At 36.1% G+C, this 23828-nt stretch overlaps 1 protein-coding gene across 1 annotated transcript in view; it reads left to right on the forward strand.

Annotated features, from left to right (window-relative positions):
* Window positions 1–23828, forward strand: part of CCDC146 (coiled-coil domain containing 146) — a 58093-nt gene that overhangs the window by 28057 nt on the left and 6208 nt on the right. The window contains exons 4-14 of the mRNA XM_031059022.1: window positions 7181–7238; window positions 7770–7943; window positions 8534–8607; window positions 9640–9867; window positions 10909–11095; window positions 14426–14521; window positions 15547–15717; window positions 16372–16460; window positions 16577–16741; window positions 19075–19293; window positions 19903–20131. Coding sequence (XP_030914882.1) covers window positions 7181–7238; window positions 7770–7943; window positions 8534–8607; window positions 9640–9867; window positions 10909–11095; window positions 14426–14521; window positions 15547–15717; window positions 16372–16460; window positions 16577–16741; window positions 19075–19293; window positions 19903–20131 — 1690 coding nt within the window. The remainder of the gene's footprint in view (window positions 1–7180; window positions 7239–7769; window positions 7944–8533; window positions 8608–9639; window positions 9868–10908; window positions 11096–14425; window positions 14522–15546; window positions 15718–16371; window positions 16461–16576; window positions 16742–19074; window positions 19294–19902; window positions 20132–23828) is intronic.

Below are 23828 nucleotides of genomic sequence, written 5' to 3' on the forward strand. Positions count from 1 at the left end.
GGTGTTCCAAGGGAAGTACTTGTATATTCTAATGGCAGAAAAATGATAAATTTCCTGGGAAAGGAGTGAAATCTTAACATTTCTATATAAGGACAACAGTCCAGAATTATTTTGGTATTGTATACATTTCAATTATCTGCATACTTTATACTAAAATCACAAGCAGAAATACTGCATTTGTAAGAATATATACAGAGGCAGATGAAATCAGATTTTTATTTTGTGGGGGACTTGCTATTTTTACCCATCTTCAATCCAGCTGTAGTGTCATTGGTGTGTATATAACTGCAAGCACACAATGTCAGCCTCTCAGAAGTTAAGATTATTATTCTGCAAGGAAATCAGGAACACTGATTTCACTGTACACACTGCATGGAGCAGGTTTTGCTGGCAATTCTTTCTTCATTTCTTTTGCTTTTTTAGAGCCAAGTATTTGCTCTTAAGAGAAAAAGAAACTTGAGAATGAAACAAACTGGGAGTGGGAAAGAAACATGGAAAGCATCTGGAAAAAATTATTTGCTATGAGATAACTAAGAAACATGAAATTTCCTGAAATAATTATTAAATACAGAATTTATTGCAATTTCCAAGCAGTCCAGAAATTAGTTCTTCAGAAGTATCATGTTTTTTAACCATTTGTCCTCATATCTTTTGAACATTTTTCTCTGATTTTGCATCAATTTCCAAAAAAATTATGAGGACTTATATGTTTAGGTACTATTTTCCCATTCTCTATTTTCTACCTCCAGTGAAAATGAGAACTCTATTCTATACAAAATGCAGTGTAGGCATTATTCCAATTATCCTTGCACATTTACTGGATTAATTTTTATATATGAACTGAACATCTTGCAGATTAAAAATCCGCTTTTTGGGTTAGTCATGCTGTAAAAAATGTTCCTTCACTGTAGTAGGAAACTTATGTCTTATGTATTGCCCAGGATCAAATCCAGCTGTACAGTCTGACCAGAGGTCTGTGAGGTGCATTATCTAATAGAAACCAAAAGTGCAGCTCCAGCCTCTCATGATGTGGGGATTTCATGAGCCAAATACAGTCCTCTGCGTTTGGGAATCCTCAGCTGACCCCTAGTCCTTTGAACTTCTCCTGTCTCCTCCAGAACAAACTTCTGACATTGCAACACGCTGGGCAAAGCGTTCCACAGATTTACTACGTAAGAACTGCCACCTCCTTACTTTTTTAACCTGACCCCTACAGCTTCATTGAGTGCCCTGCAGTTCTTGTAATGGATGAGACAATGAGCATCTGATTCACTGCTGCAGAATGGTTTGATAGATCTCTTTTGTACAACACCTTGCCCTTTTAATTTGTCAATTTTTCAAACTCTGGAGCTACAGATTATTTAATTGTTCCCTGTTTGGAATCTGTTTCATGCCTGATGGTAGCATTGGGTCTTATGTGTGTTGTGGATGTGCCTTGGTTATATGTGGATTTGCTTACTGGGAGAGAATTTCCAGAAATATTCAAGAAATTATACTGATTTTGAGTTGGACTAGTCTAGAACAAACAGGACTCGCACAACATGTGTGAAGAATGGGTGAGTGAATGTAGTGAAGAAATGAGAAGTGGACTATGAAGAAAACCAGATTATTTGTGTGAATACATGTTTGTAATGAAGGGATGAGTTTGGTGCCTGTGACAGACAGTGAAAGTGAATGTCCAGAATAGAGTTGTGAGTAGCAGGTGATCTAATAGTAAAGCTGATGCAAAATGAAGATCCATATGCTTGCTGGTTTAATCCAAAGAGTAAAGCAATGTTTTCTGAAATATCTGGTGCATGGACAATGTCACAGAGGGGAGGGAAGCTGCATCAAAAATATTAGAAGTTTGCTGTTAGCTTGCTGTTTGGTTTTCTTAATTTCTCAGGATAAAAAGTCATGGCCCAACCTCTCTTGGCCCTTGATCTCTCTGGAACACAGTTTCCCTTGTTGTCCAACTGTGTTAATACAGTCCCAGCTGTGCTTGGCACTTACCAGTAAATTTCTCTTTGGGAATTATGACTAATGGCTGTTCAGTCTGAAAACAAACATGTTGTTTATTTACTTTTGCATGTATAGCAGGCAGGGAGCATGGAGGGAGAAAGGTTTTGAAGGGTTTATCTGTGTCTCTTATCTATTGCTTTATCGTTTTTTTAGAATGTCTACTCCGACCTAGTGCTGAGCTGAAAGTGAGAAATCTGATCTTGTTTCCCTGGTTCTGCAGATCTCTGTTCCCCTGTTTCTGAAAACCTTTATTTCTCTGAAGCATCCCTCTTATCTCTGATGACTTTATTCCCTGCCTTAATTCACTTTCTCTGGTATCTGAGTGTACTTAGCCCCTTTTTTGAACTCGGATTTAAATCTGACAATGACAATGTTTCATACTCAAGGAGTCATACAGATATGCCATAACATTAACAAGTCTCTTAATATTCCATACTCTTCTATCCCTATTTAATTTCCTATTTGCTTGCCTCTGTAAACAATTTTTTCCAGACCTTTCTGAACAGCTGAAGATGATATTTCACTTTCTGTCTTAATTCTTTATAGTTCAAATGAATAGTCAGCATTCCCAGAATAAATTCAATTTCTGCATTGAAGTATCATCAGGTTTTCGGGAATTTTGTGACTTTTTTCATCATTTCAATACATACATGAGGTGTTCAGTGTATTTCTTGACACACTTCAGCTGTCAGGGAAGTCACCCTGAGGCTGACTGCATGTTTGGGGTGTGTTCCCACTGTAGGTATGTGCCTCCTCTCCCAGTCTGTGGCCTGTTCTGCCGTGTGGATGTACTGGGGTCATTGCTGGTGTGTCTGCCTGAGAGCTCAGGGGATGAACAAGGGTTGGAAAGATTTTACTGAGCTTATAAGGCTTGGGCCACCATCCCAAAGTCAGAGCTGACTCTGGGAGTATTCTTCCGCTCAAAAAGTACTTGGCAAGGGTAATGAAGTAGAGGGAAGAAGGGTCATCTCCACTCAGTTCTGCTAAAATTGCTCTCAGAGCCATGAAATGTCTTCATATAATTGATAAGAAGCCTCAGAAAGTAGGAATATAGATCAAAAAAATCAAATTAGTGGAACAAGAAGGAAAGAATCAGTGTGATCAGCGAGGATTTGTTCTGGCTTAAGGAGACATTTCACTTTAATGTTCATGTGAGTCTTGGAGTTCTGATTTGAGACAAAATAAAGAAGAACTGGTTTTCTTTATTACACAATGGTATCAACAATTGTTTATTGTTGAGAAATGATAAATACTAAATCTAAATCTATCATCTAAACACTTCATTTAAACTTAAGCAATTAATTTGTACTAAATTTATCTATAACAAGAGTTTGTGAGATTAAAGGTGCCTGAAACTTGAAAACAATTTTATTTGAAAACCTAGGTCCAATCTCCAGCTCTTACAGTGATTTGTTCAGGTAACAAAACAGCTCCTCACTGAAGAACTCTGCAACTGCATGCAAGTCAGGGTTGCAAAACTGATTTTGTCCTTGTAGAAGCATTGCAAAAAGGAAAACTATTTCAACACTTGTAATTATTTCTGTATTAGTCACTCAATAATTAGAAAGAGAAAAGTTAAGCTGTTATCCATAGCTTCTCTAGTAAAGAATTACAGGCCATAAGTAAAATAAATAGCACCACAGCTGAAGATATCAGCTGGTCTTGTGACTGCATTTTCTGGTACCTACAAATTAATTACAGCTCATAGCCTTACAGGAAGCTCATGCTGGCAGCTTGTCAGCTGTGACAACTTCTACCTGTGGTCACTGGATTATAGTTGAGAGGTGCCAAACACTTTCTATGGATTTCCAGGCAATCCCAGCTCTGAGAGACAGCAGCTGAAGGAGTTCACTTTCTTCCATGATGGGACTTCTAATGCTAACAGTGTTGTGGTTATTCTGTGAGCTGAGGAAGTGAAATGGACTTCTGTTGACAACTACCCCTACATTTCTTAATCTCTCCTTCTTAATTTTTTATTTCTGTGTCAGCTTGCAGCTGTAAATGTCTCTCAGGGAAAAATCTGGAATGTATTTTTATTAATGACCCAATTTTCCAACTGCCTTTTTTTAACTCATTACAACTGCACCTCTGACAGCTTTTCATGTACAGTACTGTTATCAGGCTCCATGAAAATAAGAAATTAGAAACATTTGCACACATTAATGCCCAAACTTAAGTGTTTTATCTTCTTTCCATTGTGTGTATTGTTAGAGGTATAACAATGGTAATAATAAAATCCACATGATGTTGAAAAATACATCCATCAAGGAAGGGCTATAAAATAATGGGAAATTTAAATGCCTAATGCCAATTGCAGCTGTTTTGTTTGTTGCAATTGATGTCTAAGTAAAACAGTCATGAGGTTGATATCCATATAACAAAGATTATAAAGTTCAATTGCTAAATGGAAAAACCAGAATTTCTATGCTTTTCGTAAATTAAGCATCTATGTTTATTTGTTAAATCAGAGACTAAACTCCAATTATTGGAAGAATCTTATTTGATTCCTAAATGTGTGTTAATCATCCTGCCTCCCCTTTAGAGTCCACAGAGAGATATATATATTATCTTCAACTGGTAATTTTTGTCATCCTAAAACAGTCACCTGGAAAGTGAGATGGCCTGCCCTTTGGAGGTCCCAGTTTTTATCCCTTACAGTAAGGAAGCCCTGAAGTAAGGATGCTAGCATAGGGCTGCCTGGCTTCTGGCTATGGGCAGCTAGATCAAACTTATTGCTCAAAAGGGAGAGAGTTAACTTATTTCTTTTTACCCATTTTTTCTTTTCACACTTCCACAGGTTTTTGTGTGGAAGTAATTGGTCTGCCAGCTATTTAGGGAACTTGGCCCTTGTCATTCACCATTGCCTTTGTTTATGTCACAGAAAATCAAGTGTTCAAATCACTTTACTTTTGCTGGATGGAAAAGTCTTTGTTATGAAACTGGAATGCTTCCACACGAATCTGTCCTCATGAGTGAGGAATGTGACAAAAGAAAACAGTGTCAGCTTTGCTCTCCCTCCTGATCTTTGGTATTGCTCTTTTGATCGTCCAGCATGATATGAAAGAGGGCACAGCACGGACTAACCACAAGCCCTGCAGTACCTCTTTAATCATTTTGCACAGGACTTATTTAATAATATTTTGTGACAGTCAAACAGTTATGGATATTTGTGCAAAGTGGGCATTCATTATCCTTAGTGTGATTATGCCAGTCCCAAGGAGTTCAATTAGAAGTACTGCCAAAATGGGTTTGGAATATGATTTTGGAATTTTGGAATTTTTTAAAATTAAATGTATCAGTTTTGGAGGAAGGTTGATTTAAATTCAACCTTTTTCTTTAACAGATTTTGTTTTGCAAACTAGTTCACTCTGTGGCTGTTCAAATGCTGGCTTTCAAATTAGTTTCTAGTCTTTACCAGTCCCTGTAGAGGCATACTTGTTGTCTGCCCATACAAATATCATACATGCTGTATATCAACAACATCTACCCTGTGTCTATTTTCTCTTTGCTCTTCATCTGAGCCAGAGCTTCTTATTCGTGGGAGAAATGTTGGTTTTTTGTTCTGTTTATATTGCAACACCACCAACCCAGTTCTCTTTTTTTCACTATTTCCTTTCCTTAACTAGAAATATGCTTCCTGAGGCTTCCAGGTATAAGCTTCACTGCTTTTGATGGAGGACTCAAATTTAAGAAAGAGTTTATTGAGAGAGTGGGAGTGGTGGCATGGAGGAGGGAATCTTAAATCAGTCCTGCTAAAGGATTGAGCATAAGGTCCTAGGGATGGTCCTCCATGAGGTTGGCTGCTGGGAGATTGATCTCTGTTCCTGTGACCACACACTTTCTAAAACCTGAGCCACCACCACCACCATGCAAAGTCTTGCACTGCTGCTGGAAGGTTTCAGAAGGAAAAAAGAAATAGCAATCAGCTGCCTCTTTTCTGTATCAGCCACATTATGAGGTAACTGTAATAGCTGCTTTTGGTGGGTGGGCATGCTCAGGAGTCCCTTGCCATTGTTATAACTCCAAGTGACACAACTGTTTTATGGAAGTTTGTCTCTTTCTCTTAATTCTTCCCTAATTTAAATAGTTATTTATTCTACCAGACTGCCATGTGTCTCAACAAAATTGACCAGCACATCCTCTTACTGGAGTTATAAATTGAAGCACTGAAGTTGATTCTCTGCTATACCGGGAACAGTGGACTCAGTGAAGTTGTTTGGTTGTGATGGCACACAGACTGCTGCAGCCCATTTACCTACTGTAGATGCACAACTGTGGGGATGCACCTTCAGAAGGGATCAGTTTTTGTATTTGGCAGTATTTACCTACCTGCTACCAAGAAGCTCCCTATGGTAAATCCAACAAACTTGTTGGCTGAGCTCCCTTTTTATAACCATTCCTTCATCTTTCTCAGGGCAGTGTTCCTAAACACCCATAAGGTTTGAGAGCTTCCCTGTTTTTTCCTTTCTTCCTTCTTCACTTTAGCATCTGTCCCGATTGTTGCCTGAAATTAAATTGCAATTTAGTTTTGGATATAGGTTAAGATGACTGTGGCTATTCAATTTACTTTTCTACCATACTCATTTGGCTTAGCCTATAACCCCTGCCACTTTTCAGGACTTTTTTTTCCACAGGATCCAGTCCAGATTTGAGGAGCTTCAGTTACAGTTGTCTGAAGAGTAAATTTGTATGTGAAAACATTTATAGGAAGAAGAAGATGTCTCACTAGCAGCTGCACTTTCTTTGATACTTGATGTCTTTGTGGCTATTTATTACCCATGTCCTCTTTCCTTTTGTCACATTTCTCTGTTAACATTTTGTTTTCTGAGGTTGGGAGGAACTGTGGATGCAGGGTGCCACTAGTAAAAGGCAAGGGTGAGTGAGGCGTGAATGCACCCCTGCAGGAGGTCGTCACTCTAAGAAAAATTAGGTTGAAATTTTTAGATGTGTGCACTGTAGAAAAAGATGTGTGCACCTCCATATGCACATACCCAGTCCTTCAGGACCCCCAGTCATCAGTCAGCAAACTTGCTTTAAATCTGAGCACCTTTCATGCTAATTCACTATGTGTTTTAGTCTAACACAGGATAGGCTTTCATACTTTCTCACCATTTACTATATTACAGCAATGATTATTCTATTACTAATATATTTAGTTCTGCTTTGATTTTTACTGTAGTTTGAGAGAAGAAAAAAAGCTTCTGGAAGATGAATATGAAAGAATGTCAAAAGAAAAGGCAAGTATGAAACATGAGAAAAGCAACGTTTTATGTTCTGACAACTAACATATAAAAATCACTGAAAATATTTTCTCAGTGTGCATTTCTAGAGTTTATTTTAAATAGAATATATAGAAAATATATTTTAAAAGAACTAGATTCTGTAGGCTATATTAGATCATTCAATTTCGATAACTATTAAATAACTGATTCAGAAAAGATTTGGAATTTTTTTTACCCAAGGAAATGTTTACTGTATTCAGCAAATAGATACTGCATGTAAAAGTAGCTGGAGGTTTTTGGTTCTAGGATGTGAACATGAAAAATACATTTGTAGTCATAAGTCCTGAGGAATATTTGTGGCTTTGTTGGAAATAAATTCTGTTAGTATTGATGGAAGAAACACTCATCTGGTAAAAAAAATACATTTCATATCTTGTCAATAAAAATGTTATCATCATTCAATGTTAGTGAGTCTGTGTTATCAGAAACCTGCAAAATGTAAAAGGGAAAATACAATTAATCTGGTCTTTTACTTCATTTTTAAAGAGAAATGATAAAGTTCAACAGTTGAAAGAAAGTTGTGATGAGCTCAGCAAAGAAGTAATCCAGAGGAAAGCAGAAATTGATTCAATAAAAGAAGCTGTTTCATCCAAAGAAAAGATGATATTAACAGATGAGGAAGAAAGGAAAAAGCTTCAGGAGATGCATACTTATTTAAAAGTAACACAAAATTAATTGTGCCTATGTATCTGTGAGTACGTGTGCATGTGTGTGTGTACGAGTCCATGTTTTGCCCAAAGGAGCAGTGAATCTTCTGGGTGTTGTCATTCCAAATTCATTGTGCCATTACATTAAATATTGGACCATTTTCCAATAGTCATGAAACATGCTGCTGTGCCATATCCTTATTGCTCCTGTAGGACATACTAAGAGTCATGATTTTGATTAAAAGGTGGTTTCTATAAAGACATCTTAGTTATGTTGTGTTATTTTTGGTTGCTCAGATTACAGTTAATACAGATTTACACTGAGAATTAAAAACACATCGGGGTCTACTTCCTTCCATGGTATAAATAGCATAATAAGATGTATTAATAATATTCAAGCATAATTTTTGTCTTGAAGATACACTTAAATTGTAAACGTCAATGTTTAGTTTTAAAAGTAGGGGCTACAATTCTCTGGGAAAAACTCAAACAATTAAAAAATGTTTCCTACTGATTTTCACGGCAGTTTTAAATTCATATTACTGCTGTGAAAACTCATCAGCTTTTGAAGCTATTAATCAAACCTTTCTGTTTTGTTATTAGGCTGAGCTAGTTAGGATCCTTGGTGTTCCAAAGCAACTTGCAAAAGAAACTGAGAAGTTGAAACAGAAAAAAATGTATGTCTTTAACAAATAATTCTATATACATGAATATATATATCTATGACTTCTTCTCATCCCTTGGTTATAGAAATGATTGAGGATGGTTGTTGATTAAAATTAGAATCAACATTTAAACTAACAATTCCACAGCTCACAGTGTGGCCTGAGCTACAAACCCATTCTCCCTGAGTCCTTCTGTACCAGCTGTGGAGTCACAGCTGCTTTGCTGTAAGGTCCTAATACTTCATCAGAGGAAATGCAAGTCAGCAGCCAGCCTTTTCTCCCTCTCTCTCATGAAGCTGGGGTTCTTTTCCTCTGAAGCATGGGATGTGCTGTTTTCTCTAAGTGTAAAATCCAATTAACTCTGTGCAGTTTCAGCCAGGTCACGCACAGATCCCAGCAGTCCCATTGCCATCCAGATGAATGAAGGTTTTTATCCTGTCTATGCACAGGGTTACACTGAAGTTTGTCTCCTGCTTCCAGTCCCTATCTGTAATAACACATCAACTGTTTGACTGTTAAATTTCTCAGGTTTAAAACTTGTATGATGGTTTTCTTCTACATTTTCCTCACTACTCTGCTTAATGCAACTCTGCCATCATAAATTTAAGAAGTTTGCCCTATAGTGTTACATCAATTCTAAAGCAGTTTCTAAAACCTACATTGTGCAGATTGCTATTAATGAAATATTTAAATGAGTCTGTATATTTGTGTCACATCACAGAATAAACTAATCAGAGTTTCCAGTTCTTAGGAAGAATGTTTAGAAATGTCACACCCATGTACAATGTTGACAGAGATCAATTTCCTTGAACTCTTTTTAATACTGTCATGGTGCTAAGCTGTCCCATAGCCCCATGGCTATCTGCAGTTTTGTTGTTGGACTATATTGGGATTTGAAGGTTCTCACTGTCTGATTTCAAACATTTGACATATATTATTGTGAAATTCTTTTGTATGTCCACAAACCCGGCAACTTGCATTTTGTCTTTTGAATATGCATGTGGAAAATTTAACCCTAACTGCTTTGTTAAAATATATCCACAGTGATGCAGAGAAGCAGAATGAAGCCCTTAATGACCAAATAGAAGAATTGAATGGCACCCTGAAAGCCACTGAAAAAAGGACTGAAGAGATTTTGCAAGAAAAAAAAGATGTAATGAAGGAAATGGATGAGAGACAAACTTTAATACAAAAGAATGAACGACAATGCAATAATTTGACAAAATTACTAGAAATTAATGCAGAGAAGGAATTTGCCATCCTATCAGACAGGTTAGAGTAAGAGACATGAGCCATATGGAAAGAGTGCAGCAGCATGTGAGGAAACAAATGTAGTGCTGAGGGCATTCCCGAGCCTGGAGAGCGCTAATTAAAGGGTTTCCTTCAAAAGGCAGGCTGGGGTAAGGATCCCAATTATCCCAATAGGGACAGGGATTTTAATGGGCACCAGCGAGTGAATGATTCTCTATTCTCAAAAGTTTATTTCTTTTTTTCTGCCGTTACTTCTATTTTCAAGTTTTATGCTGCAACCCGTGCAAATTATAAATGATCAGGCTTGGTTTTCACTTCCGAAATATTTATATAAAAATTTGGAATACAGAATTTAGGATCTGGCTTGAAGAAGAACATCAAAAAGCATCAGCATTTGATAAAATCCTATGAGATTTTGCTCTTAAAAGTGAAATATTTTGGAGACATCCTCTCTTTAGTGCCCACATTTTCTTTCCTGTGTAACCCACTGAAAGTATTTTGAAGAAGAAGAAAGTATTTCAGTATTTTCATTTTCAAATGAGGCTCATAGATGTTTTCTCTCGTGTAGTCCTGAATTTCAGTGGGGATTGGTCAATGGTCTTCCCTTCAATTATAATTTTATATTTACTTGGTAAAGTAAAATAAACTGTTAGGTTGAAGGCAAGCTTCCAATGATTCCTCCTTTGCAGAGGGAGATGTGTAGTTGCAATTCTGGCCTTATACTCAGCAACAATGTTTTTGCTTTTCAAGCTTTGTATTGAAGGCCCATGGCATCTTACTTTGAAATGTTCTCTTATACTAAAAAATGTTTTCTTCTTCCTATATGTATTAGATTCAGTGACATTTTTAGCATATTTAGAACAGACTGTGGGACCTCACTGACATAATTGATCATAGTTATAAAAATGCTACCTTTTAAGGTAATTTTTGTATGTAGTTTACAAGTTTGTCTTGCTGAGCCATAGTAATGAAGTACTCAAAACCATTAAAATAGTTGTGCCTGTTTACACAAATGTCTTGATTAAGTTACCTGTTTCTAAAATTCTGTGTCTATCTATATAGACAAATTCTGGAAAATAATTTAGATAAATGTGTCTCGGAGAACAAAAATCAACAAGATATTCTCAGTCACCATCAAACAAAGAAAGATAAAGAACTGAAAAGTTTAAAAAAGATAGAGTTACAACTGAAAAGCATTTGGGATTCCTTGGAAGCAGATAAGGCAACACATAAAAGACTCAAATCGGAGGTTTGTATGAATGTGTTGATCATAAAGATTGTAAATTTTCTCGTAAGAAATATTTCTATGAAACCTCTTGACAGTCCTACAAGGGAAAAGGGGGGAAGACCATTATTTCATCTTCCTCATTTCCTCCTTGCTTTAGTATTTCACCCATTCCTCTTTCAATAATGCATTACTCTTTTCTGTTTTATTCAGTCTTTTGACTATCATAAAGGGAAGTGCTATTCTGCTTGTGTATTCAAAGCATTTTCTTTCTTTTCTGCTTCCAATTATTTCTTAAAAATTTACTTTTTTTATATTTTCTTTCTCTCATCACTGGTTCTTCCATTCTCTCTTTCCTATATATATTTTCTCCTATACTTGCTCCTTGCTCAGTCTAAATTCTGAGTCATAAAATATTAATCTTGTTTAGTCAGGTGAATGTTTTTTCACAGCACTTGATGTTTCCTACCTTGACACTGTCCTTCAAATTTTTCTTGGTCCTTCTAAGCAATTCAGGGCAGAAAAGAGTCTTACATAACTGTAAAGTCTTAAAAAATAGCTATACATATCAAATCTCATATATACTTAGCTTTGCTATTTAAACAACTCCAATTATTACTTGATAAAATTTAACATTATTGAACAATATTTTTTTGTCTCCCTTGAAATTCCTCCTGAATTCACTTGTGTATTACCTAGTAATATAAGCTCACCTGGGAGAAGGGAGAAAAGCTCTAGAACTACACAACAAAGTTTTGAATTGAATTTCCTTGAATAATGATTAAAGGGCTGACTCATATTCCAGACTTTGATCTTAATGCTTAAAGAGTTTCTGTTCAGTATCAGCTAAGAGAATCTGGGAGTTGGTATTTTTGCATGTGTTCCCATTGAGGAAATGTTCCTGGATGGAGAACCACAATTGTTTAAAAACATGTAATGCTAAAATCAAATGCCATAACTCACCAGCAGCTGTGGTTAGAGTTCACAGTCTGGGGTGAGATCCAAACCATCCTAGCCCAATTCCTTCGCCCTGTGGAAGGACAAGACCTGGTAGGTGTGTTACAAAAAGCATCATTATGGGGAGTAAGGGAAAAGGAATGCCATGAGAGACAGGAATGGAATTCTGATCAGTATTTTACACCAGCAGCTGCAGGATACTACTCTAATGCAAGTAGCCACAGCAATAGAGTTGTTTTAGCCCATTCTCCCATGCTCCATGTTTTCTCTGATTCCTTTCCTGGCTCTGTTAGAAGAGCAAATGTGAAATCATTGCTCCTCTGCATTGAAATACAGTACTATAGTAAGGAAGAGTCAAGTGGCCAACTTGATTCTGCTTGGCTTTTGCTATATTGGGACAATTTTAATTTGTAAGACTTGGGAGCACATCTAGCAAAAATTAAAAACCAGTATTTTAAGTAGAGAAAATTTCTTTAACTACTTAAACCCCCAGATTGACATTTATTCATTGTGATTCAAAGTGAAAAAAATCACAAGAATTAATTGTTTTATAAATATATGTTTGCAGAAGCAGCAGTACATCAGTGTGGTTCCCCAAATTTCTTCTTTTGAATCATATGCTAAATGCAGAATGACTGGTTTGTAGAATAAGGAAATTACAGGAACACTTCCTTCAAATGTGTTTTTCTCGTTAGTACATTGTGAAAGGTCAGCTATTGCTAAACACCAAAATTATGTGTGAAAGAGAACTGCTGGTCCTGCTGCCTCCAGCCTGGGGCAGAGCTGCTGCTCCTCTCCATGTGGGCCTTCTCTTTGCTCAGGCCACCTCAGAGACAGCCAAAGGTGTCTTAAGTTTAGCCCTGTCCTATGTGAACAGAGGACCTTAATAGATTAAAGATGTTTATATGAGCTTTTTATTTTTACACAGCAGAAGTGGTAACTAATATATGCTCCACAGAAAAGTTATTTTTGATCCCAGCACAAGACTGAAAGTCACTTTCTTAGGACAGGCTTTACTGACATTCTAGTAAACTTAAATCAAATCTCAGAGCTGGCAGCTGAATCTTAAGTAACCCCACACTTTGACCTGTACTTTGACCTGTACTGTGTCTCTTGTTTCCCTTTGCCATAATGGAAGTGAACAGAATTTAATTTTACAATACTATCACAGAAATGAAAATAACAAGTGCAAAACATCTACCTCTCAGTATTGATTTATAGTGAACTCTAACATCTGGTTGAGATCTGAGCAAGATATCACAGGGTTGTGTGTATTATCTTTGAATATCTTCCAGGTATGTTGTTAAATGCAATTTTTTCCCATCCATGTGAATTACAGATTTGAAATTAAAATCATTTGGATTGGAATGGACATTTAAAGGTTATTTGATCCAGACCCCTGGAGTAGGCAGGGACACCTTCATCTAGATCAGATTAGTCAGACTTCAGTCCAACCTGGCTTTGAATGTTTCCAGAGAAAGGGCCACCTCTCTGGGAAACCCGGGCCAGTGTTTCACCACCCTTGTTGAACAAAATTCATCCTTATATCTAATCCTCCCTCTTTTATTTTAAAATTAATATCCCTTTTCCAATCAGAGCAGTTCCTGCTAAATTGTTTGTCCCCATCAATTACACAGAGGCAATATATTCCATCATAGTTAACCTGATGCATTTTTTTCTTGCTTTCTTATAACCATAAAGAATTTTTTAAGTGAAGTTAATTACAGTGAGGCTAGTACAGCTTTTTGTCTTACAAGTTATATCATGTAAGTAGTTGTAGTGAGATTGATCAGATATATTTTAATCAAAGGTAGTGTTTTTAATGCATTCCTTCACATACTTAGTGTTAAAATCTGATTGAATGCATTAGAATGGTGTTAAAAACTGATTGAATAGATTAGAATAGAATTTTACCATAATGTACATGAAAAAATAATACATCAATGTTTGTGTTATTAGATTTGACTTTCTAGGGTCTAATGAAAATCCTACTGTAGTGATAAAAAGAAAAAAAATGTGATATCCATTTTATGTAGATGTGAACTCTTTGTTCCCTTTAGTAAGCTCAGAATTTCACTCTGAAAATCCTCTGGTAATTTAGATTATATTTTTATATATTGTCTCTGTGTTTATTTATTTTTAATGACAATTTAGTAGCTGAAAACCATAAACCTTCTAAATTTCCATGAAGTTTAGTGTTCATAGTTCTTGAAAGAAAAATTTGAGAAACTTCAGTAAGTTGCTGAGGAACTCTACTCAATTAAGTATTCTTGTACTAGCAATTATAAGAGAGAAATTTAATTTCTTAATTTGTGTAGCTACTTCTAACACAGTATCAGCAGTTTAAATTTTCATCATTTTTTCTTTGCATCACTATGTGCTTGGTTCATTTTGTAGGCAGAAATTAACGCAAAGAACAATGCAGCATTATTAGAAAGACGACAAGAACTGCAGGAGGAGATTGAAACGATCAAGAGAGATTTAGCTGAACAGGTGCTGAATTCTGCTTTCTCATATTTTTTCATTTTGACAGTTGGTTTTCTATCATGAGAATAAAGGGGCTGTTTGAAGAAAAAATATAATGGAGTTTCTAGCTGCAGCTTTCTGGTGAGAAAATGCAATAGTATTTCTTCAGTTTTAAAGACCACTTGTCTTTCATTTTTAAAAACATTTTTTGTGTTACTGACCATATAATAGAAGGCAGAAAGCAAATCTTCTTTCTATTTTAAGTCTTTCTAAATGTTGTTGATGACACTGCAGTTAGAAATATATTGTTGTACATTTCCTTTGGATATGAAACCGTGTCTTGTTGCAACAATAAAAATGCAGCATTTGTACATTAAGATTTTTAATCTTCACAGTTCTGTCATTTGTGGATGCCTGCCTGTATGCAGCACAGCCATACTGAGTGTGGCAATGCAGATCCTGTGTTACAAGAGCACCAGTACTTGCCACTACATAAACGACCTTATAAGAAGCAATCTATTTCAGACATACTTCCTTGCTACCTCCAAGGTCAAACCTCCTTGTCTTCTCTCTCTTATATCCATTTTCTTTCTGTGCTTTGTTTGAATTCATTAACATTATCAAGTGGGGATCTGCTTGTATTTGGATGCATGTGCCTTCCAGTACCTACCTGGCGTGTTTTGGGATATGTACCTTGTGTGCCACAGACAGGCATGCAGTCAGTGGAGCCTGGGGAGCTTCCATCACCTCCTCCTGAAACATGGCACTGAACTTCCCTAAAGATTATACAGCTATAAATATCCATTCTGTCCAATGGACAATAGCTGAGAGATGTCACACTGAGGAACAGAAATGCTCGTAGGTGATAATATATTCTGAAATGTTATTATAGGGATTGTGCATGGTGTTTTAAAGCAATAATTAATTATGGTTTTAAATCTATGTAGTCTGTATATTTGTTTACATTGCAGATAAACCCAAAGTATTTCCAGCTTTGGGTTTGCCAACACTGATACATTGTTGCATTGGGATTTAAATTTAATCTTCTCTAGGAAATGATATCAGAAAGAGATGCCCACGTGTTAGAAGAATGCATTGCTGCAGAACGCTTGCTTTTCAAAGAGCAGGAAAAATGCAGAAATGAGTTATCCACACTTACACGTCTGACTTTGCTCCGAGCTGATGAGAAGCAACTGAAATGCAGGGATATTCAGAAAGCCAAGGTAAAAAATGATATATTTGGAAGATTGTTCAAAATACCAGCTGATATAGGGAGAAGTTAAATTAGTAGTGAGGGGAGTTCCACCAGAACACTGGAAACTCTCAATACTCTCATTAAAAAACTCTTAAAAAAACCTCTCAATACCAGTGGGAGGTGAGAAAAGGCCTCTCCATTTAAGATTGATGGTGCAGGCTATTGAGGACTGAACACAACTGGAATCAAAAGATCCAGAAACTTAACAGAATGCAATTCTGCCCAAACATCAGTAACTGCTTAAAAGTCAGAATTGAGTAAGAAAGAAATTTTATTTGTAAAGATACAATTTCAGTGTTTCATATGCTATATAATTATATAATGATGGACTTGACAGGCTGATCAGTAGAAAGAGTGGAACTCCAGATAGAGTGAATCAAGCATTTAAGATGCAGCATCAAATTATCTACATTACTAATAGTAATTGTAAGCTTAATATAAATGGAAAAACTGTGCTTTTTTATGTTGTTGTAATAAAAACCTTCCATTATAATAAGAAAAAGTTCTTACAATAATGTCCTCTCACTGTCTTTTTCTCATCTAAGAGTTGTTCTGGGTAATTTCACTGAAGACATTTCTTTAGTATATCTAAAGTGCTTACTAAATTTTATTTAAATTTCAGATTCAACTCCAAAGTCTTGTTAAAGAACTAAAAAGAATGGATAGTGAACTAATCATCTGCAAAAAGATGAAAAAAGAAAACGAAAAAGAGTAAGAAAATAATAACAATACATTATTTCAAAAAAGTCTTCTAAAGCAAATTTTATCCAAGTAATGCAGACATAAAATGCTAATAATTATTTCTTTCACATATCTCATTTCTTCAGACTCCAAGGAGTTACTAAGATGTGTGATCTTATGCAAATTGAAAAGGACAAATCTATAGATTTGATGCGTATTGCTCAGTGGAAAGCAAAAGAAGGTGAAAACCGGGTAAAATTGCTAGAAAATAATATAGAAAATTTAAGACATGCTGTTATGACCAGAGAAAGGTGAGTTTAAAGTACACTGTAGTTCACAATTATAGAAATTTAAGACTGGAAAAAATCTTAGGAGGGAATCTATTCCATCTTCAATTATGTCCATTTCATCCTTGATAGGTATTATCCTGACTTTTTAAATCTGATTAAAACAAAGGCATTTAGAAACACTCCTCCATAATCTGTTCCAATTTCTTATCCCACTAACACTCCACAACTAGCTTGGGCATCAATGCTTGTCAGAAAGTTGTTTTGAAGTTTGTCTGGCTACTCTCTCATTTCTCATCCTTTATATCAGAGTTCTTGGATCTCAGCTTTTGCATTATCGTGCTGTTTCGTTCAGTGTGAGCATCACCATTGCACTCAGATCTGCTGTCCTTAGAGAAAAAGAGGTCTGACACAGATGATTCCCTAATGAAGTGGTGCATGGGACTATTAAATGAGTCACTAGCTAGGAATATGGCTGTCTAATTATAAAATTAGATCAAATTGGGGATTTTGGTTCAAACTCACACTGAAGTTTATTACATAACATTTATTTCAGATAAAGTGTGGTTTCAATTTCGAAAAAACTTATAATGAAAGGTTACATTCACAGCAAAGATAATGAGGCAGAATAGCTGATACTTGTGACTCTCTTTTTTCCTAGACCATTATTTAGAGAGGATATCTTTTTGCCATATTTTTGTCATCCTAGTGATGAAATTCTGCAATATAGACAGAATTACAATGTCTTGGAATTCTGTCCTTGGGCAAGCAGGGAGAAAGTGAATAGCCAACTGTGTAAGCAAAACAGGAAAACCAAAATTGAGTAGTTAAAAATAACATGATTTTCCAAAAACTTCATTATTTGGTGCCAAAAAATTGTTAAATCAGAAAAAGAACACACTAGATATTTTTTGTGAATCTCCTAGTAGTTTGGTTTCAAAGTCATGCTAGAGATAGCTAAAAAAGAGGTAGAACTTCAGTGATTGAAGCAATTTTGTCAAGATGTACAAGCTGACATTTTTTGGTAAGAATTTTGAGGCCTTCCCAGTTGATGAAAGAAGGGGGAAAAGAGGCTAATAAGACATAAATTTTGTACAGATATCAGAAGTATATAAATATTATAATTTATGTCCCTACTCAGTACAGATCCAACAGATATTTGGGGCTCTGCAAAACTAGATTTAAAACTGGTCAGAGGTATTGAATTTTCAGTAACTCTCTTGCCTATGAAAAATATTTTAAATCCCAGTAATAGACTTTAGTATCAGTACCACTGACTTCACTGCAACCTATGCAATTTGGAGGACAGAGTATCAGTCCAAGTAAGGCAAGAAATTTTCAGAAAATATTTAAAACACATTGCATTTCCACAATTCTGTTATACTTTCAGTCTAAAACTTGACTTACACATATTTAATTGAATTCACTAATACCCTGTGGTACTCAAAGTGTTATACATGTGGGGGAAATGAAAGAAAGCAGCTCCCTGCTCTGTATACAGCACATCAGCAATTTAATGATGGAGCCCATGAGGGAAGGATATTTCATCTGCAGGTCTGTGTTTTAACAGGAGACTTTGCTTCTCCTTTCACTACCTCTTTTGCATGTTGACATGAATATCTTCATAGTGTAGATAAAATCGTGTCTTGATCCAGAAGTGGTACCACAGATCAAATGCAATAACTCTAAATTCTGTGCTGTGAGGTAGTAAATACTCCATTTAGTGACAAGAATCTGTCTTTTAAATGAGGGGCCATCATCCAGTGATCAAAAAGGATGCTGGAAATAATATCTGTTCTTTATTTTTATGTGATCTGGTCACTAACCTCCCACTATGTTTTGGTTTCTTTTTTCATCTGTCAAATGGGCAGATGAAATAATCATGGGCAATCCAATAATTTTCTTTCTTGTGTTAATGTTGTGACACACTGTTTTATAAACAATAGCTTTGAAGGACTTTGAGTTGCAACCACAAAATAATTTAAATATTGTTTTTTAAATAGAATGGCAGGATTTCGACACAATAAGACTTTTCATCACAGTTTATGTATATGCTCTTAAACTTTATTTTTTATGGCTACTTGGGCTACCTAGTACAGAATAAAAAAGCTGTAGTGCAATGCTCCCTGCATAGCATTTTTCTTTTGCCAGAATCCAGTTCTTTTTAAGCTGGAAAGAACTTGCAAAAAAACGTGCTCTCAGATTGTCTTTCTTCCTCGTGTAAAGCTTCTGTGAATCAGAGACATAGAGGAGCCCTTGTGGGCTTCAGAAATACATTTAAGCTCTGCTTTTAATTGCTGAAATTGGTTTCAAATTGAAAGAACTAAAAATATTCCCACATTTCTGTTACATTAAAGAAAATTGCAGGAGAACTATCTGAAGATTAAAAAGAATGAGAGAATGAAAGATTTCATCCAAAAAGATTATGTCAAAGTTGAACAAGAGATGCTAGAGAATAAAGAAAAGGAAAAATATTTGCATGTTGACAGACTTACTGCTGCAGCCACACACATGGAAAAGGAAATTTCACAGCTACGCAAAAATTATGAAAGGGTTATTGAGCAACGAGATGAGAGGTACATTTGTAAATTTGATCTAAGGTAGTGCTTAATTTTGACATTCATGAAGCAACAATACTTTTTAGCTTATGAGCACTCCTCATTAGGATTGCTAAAGGTCTGTGGCACTGCAATGTTTTGCTGAGCAGTCCCCCTCCCTGCACTGCTAGTGCTGCTTTGCATTATGTAGATGTTTCTCCACTGGTGATCATGGTCATGCTTCAGAACTTTTATTCAAAAAATATGTTATCTTGGCTACTGAATGCCTTGAGGCTTGTGGCCACCTGCTCTGTTTGTGCATTGTGCACAGTTATGGCATCTTCAAAATGCAGATTATCTATATCTCTCTAATCTTAAACCAGTTTTAAATGCTGTAGAAGGCCAGAAGACCTTAAAAATTATGTGAGAGACAAGAGTCACCTTTCCAAGGGTTTGATTTCTGATTTTCACATTGCAATTATTATGTCACTTATTTAAAATGCTGTCATTAGATTAAAATGATAACTGAGAAAGCTTCATACATTGTCACAGATTATTACTATCTTTTAAGATAACTTTTTAATGTTCTTGAATGGAATATGACTCATTTTTCTAAAAAATTATCTTTAAATTTTGGTTTTATTTCAGTGGTCTTTTGCTCAAAGAACGAGAAGAAGAACTGGGCATTTTGTATGAAAAAATAAACAGGCAAGAGGTGTTGTGTAGGAATGGAGAAACTAAGATGCAGGTTATGGATGAAAAGATCAGTTTGCTGAAGCTGAAGTTAGTTGAGAAAAAAAGAGAGGTTAAATTGTGTTTTAAAGAGCTCTCAGTGAAGAATGCCCTGGATGCACAACTGGTGAAACTTCGGATACAGGTTGGTGTTAAAGGAAACCTTCTTTACTATTGTTCTGTATTTTAAAATTTAAGGTGATTTCATAGGAAAAAAATATCTGGATGTACAAGGTTAATTAAAACAGCAAGTTTAGTAATGCACCTGTCTAGCAAAGCACTGATACACGTTTTTAACTTTACATATGTGAGTTTTTACGCTTATGTGTAACAGGCTCATGGTCTTTGTTTCACACATGCCAAATGTTTCCTGGGTATGGAATTCCAGCTAGCCTACCCCACAGCCTGAAATGTCAGTATGACTAAGCTGGAGAATAGGAGTCATGGGGGAAAAATGAGACTGTAGATAAAATTTGTTAAAACTGTATTGATGGAGTAGGTGGAGGGGTGGGAGATACACTTAGACATCAAATTTCTAAAATAATAACTCAATTCACACTTGACCCTGGGCCTACTCTGGAAACTCTGCTGCCTACAATGATATAATCCACATGTATTTTCTTTTGCACAAAAACAGTGTAAGTTTTAGTCCTAGTTACAAAATAGCATTAAACAGCTAACAAACTGCAGTGCTTGGGACATTCTTTCCTGGCTTTCTGAAATGGCTCATTTACTTTTGACCTTATCTCCAGATGGTAATTTTTCCCATACATACTCTGTTAATGCCTGCACAAAATCATAAATTGGGCTGTTCCGTTGCCTTTCAAACTCACATCAGTGGCAGCTGTGGCTCACTGTTTAATAGTGCTTGCACTATTCTCTTATTTCTGGCCTTTCGAAGAAATTGTATGCTCTGCTACAAGAACAAAACATAGTACATGTTTTAATATCTCATGCAAACCATGCCCCAAAGACCTTTGCAGGGCCATCAGATTTAAATGATGAACTGAGGCAGCATTAAAAAAAAAAAAAAAGAAGACTAAATGAAAAAAACTAAAAAGACCTCAAAGTTTTCAGGTAAGATTTAAAATGAGACTGAGAGTCACTGAGTCAAATACAGTAGTAGCAAAATACAGATTATTTTTGTGATCTGACAGAATCAATCATGAAACTTTGCTTTTTCTGTTCTGCATTCCTGCAACTTTCTCCTTTATGATGATAGTTCATGTGAAACCTAAAATCACTGTTAAAGGGAGGCTAATGTTGGAGGTGCTTTAAATCTTTTTGCAATGTTGACAGAAAATTAAAAAGTAGGAAAATCCAGAGTGGTGTGATATTATGCATGCAATAGTCTTAATAAATGTTCCCAAGCGAGGAGTTTTCCAGTGAAGAATGGCAAATAATCAGTTATCAACCTTTACAATTTACCTAGATACTGTGATTACTGAATATTACATGGCTCAGACTGGCTGTTAACTCTTTCATCTCCCAATGCTCCACCATTCATCATTAATGCTCTTACTCCCACTGCCAATAGGAATTAAGTCCAATGAGAAGCAGTTTCAAATTGTTTGGCTTTATCTCCATGATGTAAACAAAATCCACGAGCCCAAATGTGAATTTTGGTGTTGATTGCCAAATTCACACTGCTGGTTCTTGTACTGATTTCAGATTTGACCCCATGTTGAAATCTGACTCAGCTGCTGTTCGGTTACCACGGTCACAGACTGTCCGGGTTGGGCAGGCTGAATGCTGTACCTGTGCCTCTTCTGTCCTCCCCTTTTCCTACCCTTCCTGCCTCCTTCTGTCTTCAGCAATACCAGACCTCTTTGAAGCAAGTGCTAGTAACATGGACTAGGTATTTTCATTATTATCAAAGAAAAAAATTTAAATCAGAAATATTTACAGACTGCAAAAACTGACTCATAATCTCAGCAGCTGTAGTGCCCATTTGGAAGGGGAAAAGCCCAGATCAGGGCTCTGTGCCAATTCAGCAAGAACAAACACTTCACCTGGGTCTCCTACATTCCACATGAGCTGCTTAATCATCAAAGTGATGCATGTTCCACTTGTATGCTTTTCATCAGAAGCTTCCTATTTCCACAAAACATTAGTGAATAGTTAAGCTAAAAAAATACCATCATCTGAAGCAAGACCAGACCTCTTCTAAGCAAGTGCAAGTAACATGGACTAGATAGGCTTGTTAACATCAAGGTAAAGATTTAAAAATAGAAATATTTACAGGCACTTCTTTACACAAAAATTACCTGGTGAGACTGTAAGGTGGTTTTCTCTGGGCATACAACTATGTAACTTTTAATTGGGACTTCACATCAAGGGACTGTTCCTGCTGACTGAAGTGACCCATAAAAACTAATCTACCTTCATGCATCAATGAGAAAGACTTAGCATTAATCATTAATTAGTCCAACACGTAGACCTGCTGAGCTGTCATGGTGCTGTAGATGGGACTTTCATGCCTTGGAGCTCAGGCAATATACAAGCATTATCAGTTTATTTGAGGCATTTGGCAACAGCATTTGTCCAGGTTTTAATACATGAAAATCTTCAGACTATATCACCATATCGTAGAATAATGAGACTAGTAGAGAGATAAAGAATTTATCTAGGCAATCTGCTCCCACAGCAGCATTGGATTGCCTGAGAGGGCTAAGCTGTGGTTTCAAGCCACCACTGAGAAACAGGTTTCCCCAAGCAAGCTATCCCAGTCTTTCCTTAACAGTGGAAAAATTTTCTTGAGCTTTAGCCTGGATCTTTCTTGCTGTGGTGTAAGAATATTGGTTTATATTCTGTCCTCCAGGGACATTACAAATGGACAATTCTTTTCCTTTCTGTAACACTTCATGTTACTGGAAGGATGTTAATCATGTTCCTCTCCCATCCTTTTGCTAGGCTACTCAACCTCGTTTCTTTCAATCAGCTCTTAGAGATTTTTCTTAGATCATTCTTCTGCATTTCTTTTATTTTTGACAATATAGTCTTTATTTGTCTTGAAGGGCAGTGCTTGGTACCTGTAGCTGATAGTGAAAGGATTCATTCAGGCATCTTGCAGGTTACCTTCCTGCTTATGCATCCAGCTATGGTGGCCCCTTTCCTGACACTTGACATGGTGATTCATCTTCATGTTAATGTGTGTAACAACCAGACCCTTTTTTAAAGAAAGGGCATCCAACCAGTGGATTTGATTCTGTGCTTGTACAGGCAATTTTTCCTGCCTACATGCAACTACTTACATTTTTTAATTTACTATTATCTTTTTGATTCAGACCTTTTTTTCAAAGAAAGGTAATTTTGCATTTGAATCTTTTCCAAAATATACTTGCAGTTTCTCTGAGCTTAACCTCATTCTACTGATGAGGTATTTACTGTATATTTTAATCAAGAACCCATTTATGTTGCTTGTTTATGAGAACATCATATGAAATGTTGAAGCTATATAAAGATCAAAATGTATTACACCTACTATTTGTCATCCATAGACCTGTGGAATTATCATAGTAGACGTTGATCTGGCATGACTCAACACACCTGTGGTGGCTGTTATCCCTGTCATTTTTATCTTCTTGATGCCTACAGAGAAAACTTAATTATGTGTTCCAGATTTATTCTTCAGAAAGAGAAGTTATGGTTCCAAAGCTCCATCTGCACCCCTCCATTTTTTAAAATAGGTCTTGTATTTGCCCTTTTTTAGTGCTGTACATACCTCACCTACCTTCTCTGAGATTTCAAAATAAAAACCTGATGTCCACTTTTTCAGACCAGTTGCTTTATCTGGATGTGTTCCCTCCTTCAGCAATTCCTTCTGACTGATTACAGTCCAA

This window comes from Geospiza fortis, unplaced genomic scaffold (genome assembly GCF_000277835.1).
Source record: "Geospiza fortis unplaced genomic scaffold, GeoFor_1.0 scaffold424, whole genome shotgun sequence".
Lineage (NCBI taxonomy): Eukaryota > Metazoa > Chordata > Aves > Passeriformes > Thraupidae > Geospiza > Geospiza fortis.